The sequence below is a fragment of the Molothrus ater genome, chromosome 9 (assembly GCF_012460135.2).
Source record: "Molothrus ater isolate BHLD 08-10-18 breed brown headed cowbird chromosome 9, BPBGC_Mater_1.1, whole genome shotgun sequence".
Classification (NCBI taxonomy): Eukaryota; Metazoa; Chordata; class Aves; order Passeriformes; family Icteridae; genus Molothrus; species Molothrus ater.
The window spans coordinates 8,894,274-8,911,368 of NC_050486.2; the positions used below are offsets into that span (position 1 = coordinate 8,894,274).

At 41.8% G+C, this 17,095-nt stretch overlaps 1 protein-coding gene across 2 annotated transcripts in view; it reads left to right on the forward strand.

Annotated features, from left to right (window-relative positions):
• Positions 1-648: 648 nt before the first annotated feature.
• Positions 649-17,095, forward strand: part of CRB1 (crumbs cell polarity complex component 1) — a 100,670-nt gene continuing 84,223 nt past the window's right edge. For both annotated transcript variants that reach the window (XM_036388105.2, XM_036388106.2), the window contains exon 1: positions 649-1,038. In XM_036388105.2, the coding sequence (XP_036243998.1) occupies positions 963-1,038 (76 nt within the window). In that variant the 5' untranslated portion in view covers positions 649-962. The remainder of the gene's footprint in view (positions 1,039-17,095) is intronic.

Here is a 17,095-nt window from a genome sequence, read left to right on the forward strand (position 1 = left end):
AGTGCTGGGCACAAACAGACATTGCCTGTGCCATGGGGGGCAGCTGGGGAAGGCACTTAATAGCAGCTGTTTAATACCAGCCCTGGCTAAACCAAATGGAGACCATGCCCTGCCACCATCCCCTTCTCTTATCAATCCTGCTGTGACACCTCCTGGTTCTGTGACTGGTTCCTTCATTCAGTTCAAGATTGTAACACAAGCTGATGAAGCTCAGAGGTCCTGTGCCAGCTCCTAGAGTCTGCTTTTCAGCCACTCCAGTGTAAACAATACCAACAAAACAAAAAAAAAAATAATACTGAGGAAGAGAGTGGGCTAACATCTCACTATAAAAAGACTGAGAATGTGGATGTTTCACCTTTTCACTTCACGTGCTAACGGTGTAACATAACAGAAAAAATTCAGAAAGCAGAAAGTGTTTGTGAGCCGACAGTGCAAGGAGACGTCAAGTGTTTGCAGCGTTGATGAGGAGAGCCTCACGATGAGTGCGGCGGGGTTTGGTGCAGATAAGGAGCGCTGGGGTTCGGGCTCTCCGGGCGGCGGGGCCGTGGCTGCGCTGCGGGGCAGGCACAGCCCAGCCGAGCCGAGCCGAGCCGAGCGGAGCCGAGCCGAGCCGAGCCGAGCCGAGCCGAGCCGAGCGGAGCGCGCCATTCATCCCCAGCGGAGCAGAGCGCACCATTCATCCCCAGCACGGCCGGGGACAGACTCCGGTCCAGCTCCCACACAAATCTGCACCGGGTTTGAAAAACCACTCGAACCTGCCGAAGTAAGACCTTGACAAGCACAACTGCCTTGTGAATCCAAGTGTGCAGGTTTGCAGGCTGAGGAGGGGCACGGGCAGGGATGGCTCGTTGGGAGCCGGGTGCCCCGGGTGCGCCCTTAGCTTCAGACACGAGGAGAAAGCAGTGAGCATCAGCACCAGCCCTTTGGACAACAGGCAACTCGGCAGAGGATGTCCTATCAGGATGAATATGGCTCATTCAAGAATTAACTCTCTACTCATCTTCTACCTCAGTTTTTTGCTGCTCATCCATTTAAAAAGTAAGATTTGCACTTTTTCTTATTGTTCTGACATGTCCTCTGGGGAGATGGTTAGACATGCACTTCTAGCAGAAAGCTTGTGTTGTCAGAAGGCTTTAAAAATTTGATGGAGATGCCAAAAAAATTTGGTCCATGAAACTAAGTTGTATGAACTCGTTGTTTGATAGCTTTCCTGATCTCCATGCTTCGACTTTTTTTTAAATAAGGAATGAAAGCATTTTGTTGCTTCACATATTCAAAGTACAGTAATAAATTATTTTGCTAAAACTGTACCTATACTTTAAAGTCTGCCTTTTGATACCACTCATTCAGTAAATCTAAACCTTTCTGATTTAAATCTAAACTTATTTATCCTTTGCTTAAACTGTTCATGTTACGTTTTCCAGTAGTATTGCTTTATTATATATACTTTCTAAACTACAGCCTCTAGAGAAAGCAGTTATTAACTGTGTTGTATTTGGTGTTGTAAAATATGCCCATTATGAGGGAGCATGACAGTCCAACTACTTTTATAGAGAAAAAATGTTCTCGGCAAACTTCACATAAACAGAAGTGTGCAAAATATAGGAAGTCACAATGGGTTTCCTTGATAATTTTGTGTCAGGTGGCTGCGAGTAAATGCAAGCCAAGGAGGCTAAATGGCCTCAGCTGGTGAGGCTGCTGTGTGTGTGTGAAAAGCAGCAGCTCTTGAACATGTTTAAAATGAAGATCTGCAGGATGTGTGCCTGAGGAGGCTGTTTGATTTGTGTCTGTTGCATGTGAATAGCAATAACACAAAGCTTTGAGCAGCTGCCATTAAACAAGAAGACTTGGCATTAGTGTTCAGTGTTGTGTAATCTGGGTCACCTTCTGTTGCTGCATCACTCAAATTGTTACTTGGACAGTTTACAGCCCAACATAAATTAAAGACTAAAAAGCAAACAGATGCAGTTGAATCAACCAGCACTGAAAAAAAAATCCCACGCTTGAAAATATAAGAAAAATACAGAATGTCATAGAAACATCATTTTATGCTAGTAATTTTCTTTTTGGGGATGTACTGATGTGAATCAGGGAAACCAAAGGGCTTTTTCTAAATTAATTCACAACAGGACATACCCTAAAAAAAACCAAACCAAAAACAAAAAACCAAAACAACAAAAAACTGGACCTTTAACTTTCACAAAGTAATTTTCAAAGTTCATCCTCTAGGATGAACAGCCAGAAAGTCTCTAAGAAAGAGTCTGCTATCTAAGTAAAGGAACATAATAGTAGTTGTGTTAGTTAAGAAAATGTCTTTTTTCCACGAGGCAGGCAAATCAGAACAAAATACAAAAGCTTTGGGAAGGGGAAATTAAAAGTTAAGTTTTATAAATTAAGAAGATCGCATTAAAAACATCATGCACAAAGAAAACATCGCTAGAATGAAAACAAGAAAAAAGCCCCCAGGAATCAGTTTAAAGAGAGAAGATAAATACAAGTTTTGGCTTTCACCTCGGGTGAGCATTGCTCAGTGCAGGATGCCAAAGGCAAGGAAAGTAATTGTGTGTCATTTTATGCCTTTTCCTTAGCCCACTTAACTGGGATGACAGCTCGGATGTGCCATGGGTGTTCTCTGGGTTCTGGCCATATGGCCAGTCTCAAGCAAGGGGCTTTTCAGTCTTGGAGAACTTTCTCAGGTGGAACTGTGGCTGTTGTCACAGTGTGACACAAACTGATATCCCAGGATGGAGCAGCTGCATCAGGAAGCAGAATCAGGCTCAGGACCATACCTCTACCTGTCAGTGCAGTGTATTTAATGATCTTGAGAGGTGTTTTCTCTTTAGAAAGCTTATACCCCCCCTGAAACTGCTAACAATTTCTGTTAATAAAATCATAACTGTGAACAGATGAGACAAAGGTAGAAGTAGAACTGACTGCAATTACCTCCCTACTTAAAAATTAAAGCTGAGAAAGACCAAGACAGAAAAGCTGAGGATAAAATGGAACAGAGGTGATTGATGATATTATTTATAGAAGTTGTATCTGCCATTATGTTTTTAAAATCAGTTTACTGGATTTGTCTTCCCCCAGAGGATTCTAATCTTAAGTCCTGCTTAAAGGCAGAATGTTCTTTATAACTACTTACTTTAAACAATTTGGAAAATAAATAGTATTTAGGAGCCAAGAACTCCGGATGCAAGCATTCAATACAAGTGGGGTTTATATGGCATTTTGTGAACATCATTTGTGTCTACAAATCATATCAAATGAACCACTCACAGAAAATTAATCTGGGGGCATCCAGAGATGCCCAGCTCTGTGTGAGGAGGGACCAAGAATCATTATGTACAACAGGGACAGGAAGCATGTCCCAAGGCCAGAACAACACTGATAACTCATTGCTGCCGTACTATTGTCTAACAGGAATTACAAGCATGAAACTGTGGTCAGGGAGTTGATTATGAAATAGAGGAAGAGAAATTCTGATAAATACAGGTACATTTACACATCAGTTTTGGAAGTGTTTCTATCTGAAGTCAAGTTCAAAATCTTTTCATTCAACATTTAAGTACTGATTTTTTAAACAAGTTTTACAATGGATTACCTATCACTACTGCAGAATTGTCTTCATTTTGGGAAAAATATAGACAAGGAACATTTTAAGGTCAAAATTATTGCCCATATATACTGTGGATGCCCCATCTCTGAAAGGATTCAAGGCCTGGTCTAGTGGAAGTTGTTCCTGCCCACAGCAGGGATGTTCAAACTAGATGATCTTTAAGGTCCTTTCTAACCCAAACCATTCTGTGATTCTATTTTTCTCCATTTTAGTAACCTTCCAGCAGAGCTGAAAAAATGTATTATTTACTTCAAAATCAATGCTTCATAAATTGTTCAAATGTTCATAAATTAAGAATAGAAATTCATTTGGGATTGCTGTTAATGTGAGCAAAATATCTGAGCTTTACTTGCAGCCTTTTTCTACCCCTCTGAGATGTTGGCACTATGCAACTTTTCCCCGTGGACAAAACCTCTTAATTTCACACAACTATTCCCATTACTCACAAAACTTCTAATTACTGCTTAATTACTGTGTTAGGAATAAAGCTCTGCTTATAAAGAGATTTGTGGTTTTGCTCACACTGCTCATCCCTCATGCACACCCGGGTGATGTAAGGAGCTTTCCAGCAAAGTCTTGTTAGTGTGGTTTGATGAGTTCACAGCCCGTTCGGCAGCTCCTCATTAGCCCTCCGTGGAGCTGAGCCTGTCAGAGCTGCACTCAGCAGCCCTGCAGCCCTGCCTCCCTCCTGGCTGTCACACATGGCATCTGGAGCACAGCAAAAATGAAACATCCTTCAGATGTCTGCCATCATCTCCAGAAAGTTAAAAGCAACAGCTCCTAGACACAGTTGTGCTGGGTTGGGTTTTTTTTCCCTTTTCATGTATATATTTTATTATGGATAACATCTCCTTCTCTGGAATGAAACTAAATCTTAAGAGTGAAAACTAGTAGCCCTGTAACTTAAGAAAAAGGCAGTAACTACTGCAAGATAAATGTGTAAAAGTGACATTAAGAACATCCCAGCCACAACTGTACTTGGGCCACTCAGTTCAAATTCTTACAAGGCATCCTTATGGTGCTACACCTACCATTCCAAGATTAGAGAAGGATACCAGGTTACAGACCCCTCTCTCTCTGTGTGCTCTGTAACTTGGGAACTGTCACCACTGAGAACCTCTGGAGATTAAACATTTCCCCACATCCCATTTTGTCACTCAGAAATTAAAGTGCAAGATAAAAGCTTCTTCAAAAATTAGCCCCTCAAATGACAGTGATTTTGGCAATACAGGACAAGCCACTGGATGATGTATTCACAGTCACAGGCCAAAAGGGAATTCTGCAGCAAAGACACAGATCAATCTCTGTAAGCAGGTTGTTTGTGACTAATGACCTATTAGGAAAGAGTCTGAGGGGCAAGAAAGGAGGTTGTGCAAAAAGGTGTTTTATCATTCATGCTTAACCAGCAGCAGAGACCTCACACTGATCTTGAAATACTGGTGTATGTTATCCTGTATCCATGATAATGGACTGGAGAAACTGAGGCTGGAAAGTTAATTTAATACAAGCAGAGGATATAAACCTAATGTTTTAGTATATACATAAACCTTTCAAAGGTGTCCTCACACAAAGTTTATCTATCTATCTGTCTATCTATCTATCCATCCATCCATCCATCCAATCATCTGTCTATCTCCCTCTCTCTCCCTCCAGTTTTTTGTTCTCCCTGTGTTACTTTGATAAACCTAAAGCACCTAGGGAGTCTTTTCCTTGTGCAAATCTCTACACCTTTTCCTCTTTGCTAGTGGAAGCTCAGAAAAAAACCCAGTGCTGTTTAGAGTGCTCAAATTTTGATGGCCAAACTGGGCACTTCCCCACTGAAAAGTTACAGAGAAAGGCAAATATTTTGCTGTTGTGTGTTGACAGTAAAATGACTTGTAAGACACAGGAGAGCAATCAAACCACTGTTCAGTACCGGCTGTATCCAGTTTTGAGTGCTGCTGTGAGCAAGAGAGAGGCAATTAGGAAAATGCTGGAAAGGGACAGCAAAAATAGAAAGACATTTAGAAAGATGTGCCCTCTGAGAAAGGGTCACAGGAAGGGAAGCCTGAGGGAAGACATGATTACAGTCTTACCTCCACAAAAGAGAATGGCAATCAAGGATGGTGATGAGATCAGTTGCTCCCTGTCACCTCTAGAAGGGCAGGCTCTGGAAAATAATAGATTCCATGTACATCAGGAAAGATTTGTGTGAACTTTCCCAACTGAAGGATAATTAGGACACTCTATCAGAACTTTTTAATGAATGGGTCAGATAAATATCTCCCAGAGATTGTCTAGACTGCTGTCTCACAGCTGGTGTTACACAGACCCCAGGCACCCAGCACCACGCTGGGGGATCTGTGAAGGCCTCAGAGGGCAGAGCCCCAGAGAGGCCCAGGTGGGGACTTGTCCCAAGGGCTGTGGTGGCACTGAGGCTCCAGGGCAGCTCAGGAACAGCTCTGGGGCAGGCTGAGCAGATGGCTCCCTTCCCTTCTACACAACTGGGGATTATGTGCTGTGCAAAACAAAGGCAGCCCTGAACTCAGCCCCCTGTGTTGCAGCAAAACCAGAATTATTGCCTAAATTTCAATGAGAAAATAGCTTACTCTCATTTTTTGAGACATCAAGACCTCTTATTTTTGGTACTCTAGACTTAAAATAAGCACTTTGGCTACTGAAGGCACTGATTACAATGAGAACAGAAAGTACCTCCATGCCAGAGATAATGTAGTTTGATTTCTGGCTTTTGGAGTGAAATCACTTACATTTTCACTTGCATTTTGAGTATACTTGATATGTTGACAGTATGAAGCAAGAAAATATAATTAATGAATGTATTATCAATACCAAAATTTTCATAGGCAGAAACCTGAGAAGGAATGAAAAACATGGATTGCCTGCTGAACCTGCCAGCTTCTCACTTCATATAAAAAAGCAATGCAAGACTGGAACTTACTGCACAAAAACAAATAGCAGTAGATTCCTAGGAAACTGTTCCAACTGGCCATTCTGGATACAGTGCAACAAATTTACATTGGAGTAGGAGTTCTGCTTTATCTAAGAGAAGTTTAACATTTGATTTTGATGGCAGCAAAAATTACTTATTTATGAAATATCAAGGTTTAAATATATATGTATCCAGCCAGCTACAAAGCAATAAATAAATATGTCTTAGTCTATGTCACTTAAGTCTCTCTAATAAGTAAATTAAAGAAACAGCAACCTAAGTGCCTTTGATACTGTCTACAGGGGTTTGCAGCCAAAGACCTCCCAGGGATACTTCTACTTTTGGGTTTGTTTTTATAATTCACATTCCAACATTAAGAAAATCTTTTAGACAATGCCTCAATCTCTAGGCAAACTTGAATATTCCCTTTGCTCTTTGTGGTGGCCCAAAAATGGACAAAAGGCCCATTTTCTAAGGGAAGCCTTTAAAACTGATTGACTCATCTGGAGCAAGGAGATAAGTGATACATATTACTTTCCAGATTGATTTCACAGATTAATTTGTTGGTTTTAGGGACTGACATGTTTTGTCAGTTCTCACTGTACTTCTCTGTTTCCTCAGCCATTACCAGGGCTGAATTGTGGAAGCCCTCTCACACCAGCAAACAGCAAAAAACACCCAACAACCCAGATAAACCCTTTTCCAATGAGATTCTTATCCTTACTTCATATTGATTATATCTTACTCACCCATAAAATGGGTCAACAGGAAGCTTCTTCCATCTTTTGACAAAGACTGCAGCTGACAGGGCCTCTGGGCGGGCACCACGCAGCTGCCACTGCAGCTCTGCAGGGCTCCTCCAGGCCCAGCAAAACATCCCTCTCCAGGCATCAACAAAGCAAGGCTGCTGCAACTTCAGCGTTAGGCAGCTTCTGCCTGCCTGGAATCTTATCAGCGGGGACAGAAATCAGAATATTTCAAGGGCTAAATATTTCTGTGGGTAGAAAAGGGGCATGGGCTGCTAACCCGTCACTGTGTCCCCTCTCCAGCAGCCAAGGATCAGGGCACTTGCCTGGTGCATCCTTCTGTGCTGGGAAATGCTGTGCCTGAGTAATTGTGGCCTGGGTTTATGCTGGCAGGCAAGGGGAGAAACTCCTTGCTTCTTTTTACTGCTCCTGCTTGCCTGCCCAAGGCTGAGCATACTGGCAGCCTAGTGCCTTAAACTTTTCCTTGAATAATGAGACAGACAAAGCATCTTTATCTGCATTAGCCAGGGGCTTTGCAGACAGGACACATTCCTTCAAAGTGCACTCAATCACACTGATTGAGATCAAGGCTGTGAGTAAACAAACAAAACTTTGTACTCCTCTCTTAGAGCTCAGCCATGGACCCAATGGCCTGACAGTTCCTTTGCTGAGGTTTCTGAGAGGTACAACTATGTTGTTGTATACTGTGGTGCTACCAAAATCTTACTGTCCCCTGAAACAAAGGCCAGGGATGCTCTAATTCACATCCAGACTGCCAGGGAGGCTACAGGCAGCATGAGAGGCAGTGTACACTGGCCACACTCTTCTCTTGACACTTCCAGTCTCCCTTGCTGGGGTTTCCAACAGGATTATACAGAACACTTCATTAGCTCTTTCTTCCACAAGAAGGGCCCTAGCTTTGAATTTGACTGTGACACATTTCTTTGTGTCTTTGAATGTGAGCTAGAGGACTTTGAAAACAACATAATTTGACAGGAAGCCAAAGCAAGGACACAGAATGACAGACAGTTATCAGTCTGCAAGGATCCAAGCAACTGCAATTTAGGTAACCTGCACTGACAGCAGGGAACCCAAAACCCTCACTGTAATCATGCAGCCTTGAAAAGACATTTGTATACAGCAGTACTTCAGAGGTGTTTAGCCAAGCTTTGTGGCAATTTGTAGGTGCTCCCAAAGCAGCTTTGGTACCACTCCTGGTATGGCAAACCATCCCTGAGTGCCCACACAGCTGAAAGAAGAGATCAGGCTCTGATATCTGCAGTGAACAGCCTGCAGTGCAACTCACCACCCTCCCAACAGCTGGAAAGAGTGCCCCTGAGAGTGTGTCTGAACTAATACACATCACCTTGCTGCTCCTTGGGCATCAGCTCCTTCCTGTTGCAGGAAGGGTGCAGCTGTGCTGGCTGTAAGAAAGGCTAAACACTACAGAGGTCTGACATGGTGTAAAGAAATCCTAACTCTGCCTGCTCTTCTCCAACAGCCCCTTAATTTCCTTTGATAACCCCATAAATAAAATACAGAGAGAAGAGGCACCAATCTTGTGAAATAAGCAATCAGAGGCTGCATAACAAAAGAAACGTGCAATGCCAGTGAGGAGAAGCCAGGGAATGACACTGATGTATCAGAGATTTCATCAGAGCTATTAAATGGGATGAAAATATGCAAGGCCCTTGTAAACTCTTCTCTTCTCTGTTCAATCTTAAAAAGAATTCTGAAAGCAAGCCTCCACTGATTCCCACCATAAAATGTGGGAAAATATGTGTTTGTGGAATGATAATCCAAGCCTTTTTGATCCCCATCTGTATATATATTTGGAGAAAAATGCAAGTAGGTGCCTCTGCAATGCAGCTGCAAAAAGCAATTGTCTGCCCATCATTTTGTAGGACTCACCAATTCAGTTTTTCTAACTAAACCCATCCCTTCTCTCTTATTAAATACAGCTGACATTTGTAATTCAACTTGTAAGACTAATGGTACTGAACATTTTGCAAGCTTCAACCCATGTAAAAATGCCCTCAGTTTGATACAACAAGAACTATCCATTCTGTTTTCTCATGAGTATGTCTTAAATGTCTGATTCAATTTAGTCTAACATCTTCCCATTTTGGAGCTCATGGAAAAGTGCAAGAAGATTAAAGTTACTAAAATCAATTGCCATTTTCACATTCCAAAGGCTATTTCCAAAAAATATTGTGTTTCCTAAAAAAACAAGTGGGCAACTTGGGATTGCCACCATTTTTCACAGTAGTGAAGCGACAAGACTGAGAGGTGTTTGGAGCAAACCTCTAATGGAGCTAAACAGCAGAAGGCAGGATTGACACTGAACACCTTTGAAGGATCTGGATATAAAAATCTTTCCAGCAAACAGACTGACCTAATGATCTGACAAATGATAGAAAGGAATAAAAAGGGGAGAAATGTAGCTCTCTGCAGACAGCGCAACAAAATCAGATCTATTTTTACAGCGCTTCTACTACAGCCTTAAAGCCATAAACACTCCATTCTTCATTTTGTTTGGGGAATTGCCCACAGATTCATGCAGGCACTCTGTGTTTCCAGAGATCTCTGTCAGTGTTCTCTCTGCCCAGGGACGAAGGAAAATACCCTAGAGTGGCCCTCCTGTATCCCCAGCCAGCACCTCCAAGCTGGCAATGGGTTGCTGCAGTCACACAGGCATTTGTTGCCTGGAATTCTGCTATTCCACAAAGAACCTTGAGCAGAATTGATTTCAGAGGTTTTTTTTCTGGTTTAACTTCCTAAGTCCTTTCATTTTATGTTATGTCCAGCAAGGACTAGCATGGCTTTGCTTATGAAACCAGGAAGTCAGGGGTTGTAATCAAGAGTGGTTTCTTTTCAAAGAGATGGAGAATCATGTTTTTTGAGATGTTTGAGATTTTGAGGTACTTTGATTGACTGGCAATCAATTACTCAGCTTGTTATATTCCAGGTCTTAAACTAAACTTTGAGGGAACTGCATTCTTCAATACTATTAGAAGCAAATGGAGACTGTTATTACACTTACTGAGGTTTTTGTATAAGAGATAAGCAGCATCACAAAGGTGTTTGCATCTTGAATTGCACAATTTCTTCTTTGGGCTAACATAAAAACATGTTCTAGAGGGCACTCAAACAACAACTGCCAATGCTATTTAATTGTGCTTCAGTTTCAGACAGATTGTGTCAACATTTCTACAGACAGGGGAACTCTTTCCTTACTTTTATTAGCATAACTGCAAACACCCAGAGAGCTGAGAGATGGATTTTCCTCTTTTAAATCTGCTCATCTTTTATGCAAGGGCTCTGAATCAGCCTGAAGAATTCTGGGTCTTCATGGGTGACTGCTTCTTTTCTACAATCCCTGATGAGCACCAACACTTTCATTAACCACAGGCATGTAGTTACACATGCTTACAGTAAACCTGGCTTTCCAAAGATAAGAAATTTGTACTAAATCATTAGAGAAAGTTCCGAGAAGTAGTCACATCATAGGCAAAGGGTGCTGAGCTTTCTGCTCTAGTTGATGCAATGCCTTGGACTAGGTGAGCACCAGCAGTCCCTTCCAATGCTTTCTGTACCATGTGAACCACTTGGGTTTTAGCTGAGCCCATTACTACAATGCTGGCAAAGCAATCACTTCAGGGAGTGGATCAGAAGTGTTGTCTCACCAATTCTGACACATTTTTTACTATTCAGCAATAAAAGGTCTTTAGAGTTTGTTGGATGCTGGTTAGTGACAGGAAAAATTGCCAAGTGGAAAGTATGAGGGAAGAGACTGCAACGTATGCTTCAGACTCCTTTTGGGGGAAAAAAACCCACAAACAAAAAATCAGTTACTAGAATCATTTAAAAAAAAAAAAAAACCAAAAAAACAACAAAGAAGAAGTCTCCACTGTGTTACCACTGTAGTGCAGACTCACCTACTAAGTAGGGACTTAGTCCTCACTTCAGTACTCCCTCCAAAGTAGTAGGAATGTGAATGTGGCCCTGAATAAGACCCCATGCTCAGAAATGTACCCAGATATTAAGGATGAAAACAGTCTTAACACAGAGAAAACTCCTATGTGCAGAGCTTGAATTCTATAATGAATGTTCAGCTACCACAGGGACATCTGTAAAACTTGCCACTTGCCTTTAAAAAAGGTCTAGTGTTCTTAAAATCTTGACCTCAGTGAGAGGTCCAGTGATTCAGCCTTTCAAACTGCAGTCATGCCCTATTCCAGCTATTACATGCCTCATTTCTGTTAATCTTCTCTAATTAGTTCTGCTTCTCAAGTGAAGTCTTAGAATCTAACATTTTCCTGTGATAATACCAAGGGCTCTGCTTTCATGTTCAAGGTCAGTCCAGCATTTCACCTTGTAAAACTCATTTGTCCTCCCTGCACTTACACTTGTACCTTGAGTTTGAGTTTAGACATCAGTTTAGACTCTGTCAAAGACATTTGCTGACTTTAAAGTTATCCTTAAAGCTGTGGTCATGCCCAGCAGAGTCATACAAGTGTGAAGGAACAGACTTCTTTCAGATTCTTTCTCTTCCCTGCAAATATGCAGAGAAAATTTCTCTCATTAAAATAATTTCAGCTTTTCCCTTGTGAGTTATTTTGCATGTTTTACAACACATCAGCAGATTGGGCCTCAGAGCCTGCAAGGAGGCACGTGACATTTGTATCGGTGAGAATGCAGAGCTGAGAAGGGCAAGGTGAACACCTTGCTTGCAGTGAGAGTGCTGTGAACACAACCCAAGTGATCTCCCTGTTCAAATCACTAAATTTAGATCTTGTGTTTCTCCCTTCATCTGCTATACACACACATTAATATAGATAGGTATTAGCAGGAGGACACACATAGAGTTTTCCAGATTCTTCTTGTGCCTGAGAGATCTGTAATATGGCAAGCATTTCTTTTGTAATAATGGCATTACTGTTTACTCACTCTTATAACAAATGGAGGCACTTTTGGTATGTCCAATTTCCATTGCTGACTGTAAGAATTCACATATCACTCCTTTCATTGATCACTCTTAGCTGCCTCTTTTGAAGGGACCAGGTCACTCACCTGCCATCTCACAGCCCTTCCTGTGTGAGGACTGCAGAGATCCAGCATTACTGGAGCCACAGGATGGCTGAGGTGTGAACACTAATGGGAGGAGGCATCTGAGCCCCAGGCAAGGATCACACTCTTCTCCAGCTGATGCTCAATCCAAAATGGCAGACTATTTTCAGGTTAAAAAACCTTAACTGGGCAAGGGGGAAAAGTCAGCCTTCAGTGATACATAACCTAGGCTACAATCAGTTTAAGCAACTTCCTTTGAGCATTGCTGCTGCAGCTGGGGATAAAATTTGCCAGGTCACCCAGGCTTGATGCTTTTACTCTTAATAAAAAAAATGCTGTCATGAACTAGAAATAAGCATAAACCAGCAATAGAATAATGGTAGAAAAGCAAGCATTTTTATGGTTCAGTTATTTCATACGCAAAAAATAAAAAATTCTGTTAACTTTTCAACCTACCTCCTTAAAATAAATGATAATAAATATGTAAATGCAATATATGGAAAATACTTGGCCTTTTCAATGTTGAATAGTTAAAACTTAATTCTTGTATCTGAAATTATAATCCCTGAAGTATTTGGTGGAGTTTATGGAACTGTTTATGATTTGATTTTTCTTAAACCTCTCCAGTGGGATTTATAATGTTATTAGAAATCATTGACAACAGGGTGTCTGTTTTTCCAGAACTGCAATATATTGGCAAATATCCAACTAAACCCTCTTACATTCAATTATCCTGATGTCCAGAAAAAGGACAGAAATAGTAGAAAACCCTTTTATTCTCCCCATCTCTAAGGCAGCGGAGGAAGGAACAGCACATGCACGAAGACCAAATTCACAGATTTTTCCGCAAGACCAGCACCTAATTTTAAAACCTGAAAACTGTTCTAAAGGTTAGCACTTCACTCTGCACAAGCCTTCAGTAGAGATGTACTGTAGTACAGGGCTTTGGTACCAGAATTTAGCCCCAGATGAGCTGCATTTCTGTACTTTGCTCATCCTTGTGACAATGTGTCACCTTTCCAATGATATTTCGGAAAAAAAATACACTGCGGAGGTAAATCGTGCCTTAACCCTGAACTGATTTGGGAACAGGACACTCAGCACCTTTCAGTGCTGACTGTCCACAAGCAGAGGTCTTGTCTCATGACACCTAATAAAATGTCTGGTAATCACATCAAGTGGGAAAACCCTTCACCTTCCCCTCAGTGGGCAATGCAACATCTTTCCTCCCTGAGGTACACAGCTTAGAAAGAGAAAAGAAGCGTTAGGGAGCATCATTGAGGAGGTGACACGGGACAAGAGTAATGGACAAAAGACATCCTCACAAACTGCTTTTCTAAGTTCTTCTTTACCTCCAAGTTGTCATCCAGACATGTTCCTAGAGCAGTAACTTAATTACCTCCACTTTATCTCTTCTTGCTCAGTGCATGGTGACAATGATTTTATCGTGGAAATATTTTCTCTAGAGAGCACTCTGAGTACTGACAGCTCTTTTCTCTTTCCCTCCTCACACTGTCACCCTTCTATATTTGCCTTGACACCTGTCTTCACATTGCCTTGACATTGTTCTGACAGTTAAGAAAACTCAATCACTGCAGCAAACAGCCATGACAATGTGGAGAAGAAAAAGGAAAAGTGTTATGAAAATTGTTGAGGAACTGCAAAGGTTTACAGGCTAGTGAAAACAAGATTTTGCTTTTTCTAAACCATATTCCTAGTGAGTTTTCAATAAAAAGCTGACTTAAGAAAGTCTTCAGGCAAGGCTGGCAAAAGTCATCTCAAAAGTCATCTGGCAGTTGTGGATTCTGTACCTGAAATTCAGATTTCCTAGGTAACAATCCCTCTTGCTGCCATCAGGTCAGGTACATTGTGGGAGATACTTCAGCCCACATCCTGGGGAGCAGGGATGCTGCATTACTGTGAAATGCTGCCTTGGGACTCTCCAGATACACTTTCTCCCAAGTATGCCATTCAAACTGGCATCCCTTTTGGGGCAACCAGAAAAGAAAGGTGGCCACAGGAAAAAAAAAATCAGGTTAGCTGGAGCTTTAGTTCCCTTTTAATAATTAAATCAAATTTTGTTTTGTTGGCTCACAAATTAGAAGAGAGAAGCCTAGAAAGAAAGCATTGCAAACAAATGCCAAATGTTCTGATAACAGGTAAAAAAGCCAGCACAAAACCCAGGGTAAGTTTAGTACCTATTTCTCTGCTTGAATTAAACTTCTGAGCAACTCCTTAACAGGGTATAGTATGGACATACTAAAGTGCTGTACTTGACAAGTTAAGCTTTGTGATTCAACAATTTGACAAAATTACTGTTGATTTGAGTAGGAATTCTGATCATCAGAAACCATGTGGGGAGGGTTGATGGGTTTTATTTTGTGGTTTGTTCATTTGATTTAGAAAGCATATATAGTTTTGATACTAGTCAAATTCTTTGTAGCTACAAGAACACCTAGGTAATAAAAAATTACCTAAAAATTTACTTTATACTATCTTGCATGCATACAATCTACATCTTAACTGAAAAATGCAGTTAAAGCTCATCCCTTGCAAAGTAGAAGCTCATCAACACTGCTCTGTAGGGCACCTGCAGTGTTCCCTGCAGGTCACACAAGCACTGCTTCTCCAGGAGGAGCATCTTCTCTCCTCCATTACCTCAGATTTCTCAGATTCCTGTCTTCTCCCTAAAGAAATTAGGGAGAGAAGCCATCTGAAGCTTATTCCCTTTGCCTCAGAGCCCTGGGGACAGCAGGGCTGGTGGCCAGGCACTGCCCCTCTCCTCACAGAGAGGCTCTTCCCCAACACCTCCCGAACTGCAGGGCCATCCTGGCATCCAAGAGCCAAATGAGGTGGGGCACAGGCTGCAGGGCTCCATGAGCCTGAGCCCAGTCCCCCTCCAGGTCCCTGAGGCAGGAGGAGCAGAGCCCTGCAGGTGCTGATTTGTAACTTGCTGACAGACCTGCCCCTGCACACCCAGCCCAACAGGAATGGGACCCACATGGCTGGGGAGAGAAGCCCTCTGCTTCCTGACTGCAAGTCAGGAAATCCTGGATATATCTCTGCCACACATTGCAGTGTGAGGAAAATGTTACTGAAAGCTTCTTATGAGACCAGAACGTACAGAAATAAACCTCTCTCAGCCAATTAATACAATTTTTGATTACAAGGATGAATCAACACATGCTAAGAGTAAAGTGAACGAGCACATATGCAGATTGATGCTCACCTGGTTAACTTTATGGCTAATTTCATATGTTTAATCATGATAGCCAAAGTACAAGTAAGAAAAAACAGAAGAGAGGCAAAATTAGTCTAAAGAGTCAAGGCAGAAACAATATGCTCCCATTTATCCAGAGAGAAAATTAAGCTTCAAATGCTTCTGCCTGAAGCCACTTGATGAAGCATGGTCTTGATACAATTAAGAAAACGGCACAAAGGAAAAGTCTCCACTAAGTGCAGATGCTTCTGAACCATAGAATATAGCATTTCTTCTAATATTCTAATATAATATTTATTCTAATATAGCATTTATTCTAAATGCTATATTGGGTGGTTATACTGCAACTACTCTGGCAAGCTGAATGACAAACATTTTGGTGCTTCCTTCCTACACTTTTATGTCTACATGCTCCCTTTATTATTAATGGCATAATATTTGCTACAGTAGGCTATCATGGTCAAATCAATACCAAAGTGCCTTGAAAAGACACCAGAGCTGAACCCCTAATTAAGTACAATATTTTGTTCCTTTTAAATGAGACACTGTTGGAGGAGTACAGTAAGAGTGCCTTGTTCTGTTCAAGGTATCTATAATTAATAACCCCAAGTGATCAAAGGAAGTGTGATCCTAAGAGGAAATGGCTTTTGAGGATCCCTAGGTATTAAGTACTGAGAACTACTTCCCAATCTGTTCTGCAGCCTCTCAGCACACTATGATGTGTGATGCCCTTTGGGATCATAAAACAAGCCCCATCATAGATCTCTTTGAAAAAAACTGCTCCCAGCAAGATAGTCACTAGATATTAATCACTTATTCATTATTGCCATGAAATCTTTCTTAATTTTTTGCCCTTACTGTCACACAGATCTCCTTTATTTATTTAGCATAATTTAATACAAAGCAAGGCAGGATGCTGCCCTATAATGTACCCTGTACTGGCAGGTCTGGACTGGTATTGTGAGGAAGGCCCCTTCCCCCAAAACTGGGTATTCCTTTTGTTTTATCATTATTGTATGGCACCAAAGTTTATTGAGATAGACTAAGCACCTGGATGTCAAGCTGTGGAGGCTTTATTTCCCTGCTCCTGCTCGCTGATCTTATTTTCCACTCCCCAGCCACCACACCACCAACAGCCAGAGCTCTCCCTGCATCTTTAGAGCAGATTTGTGTGAATCAAAAATCCCCTGTCACTGCAACAGGATGGCTGAATCTCATATCCAAGGGAAAAGCAGGCCAGAGCAGCATCACTGTCCTCTGGATCATCCTGAGGAGTGTGAGCACTTCAGCAGAGCACAGAGGCATCAGTGCTGCCCCGTGGAGCCACCGCTGGCATCGTGTCCTGGGGCTACAATTACTGCAGGCTCACTCACCAGCCACACCAGCTTACTGTAATCTCCCATCCCTGCCCTGGAAACACAAGTCTGCTTTGGATCAGGCCTCAGAGGAAGAGAAGGAGAATGCATGGAAAGAAAATCTGAGGCAGGTATGGGAGAACTAGGAAAGGAATG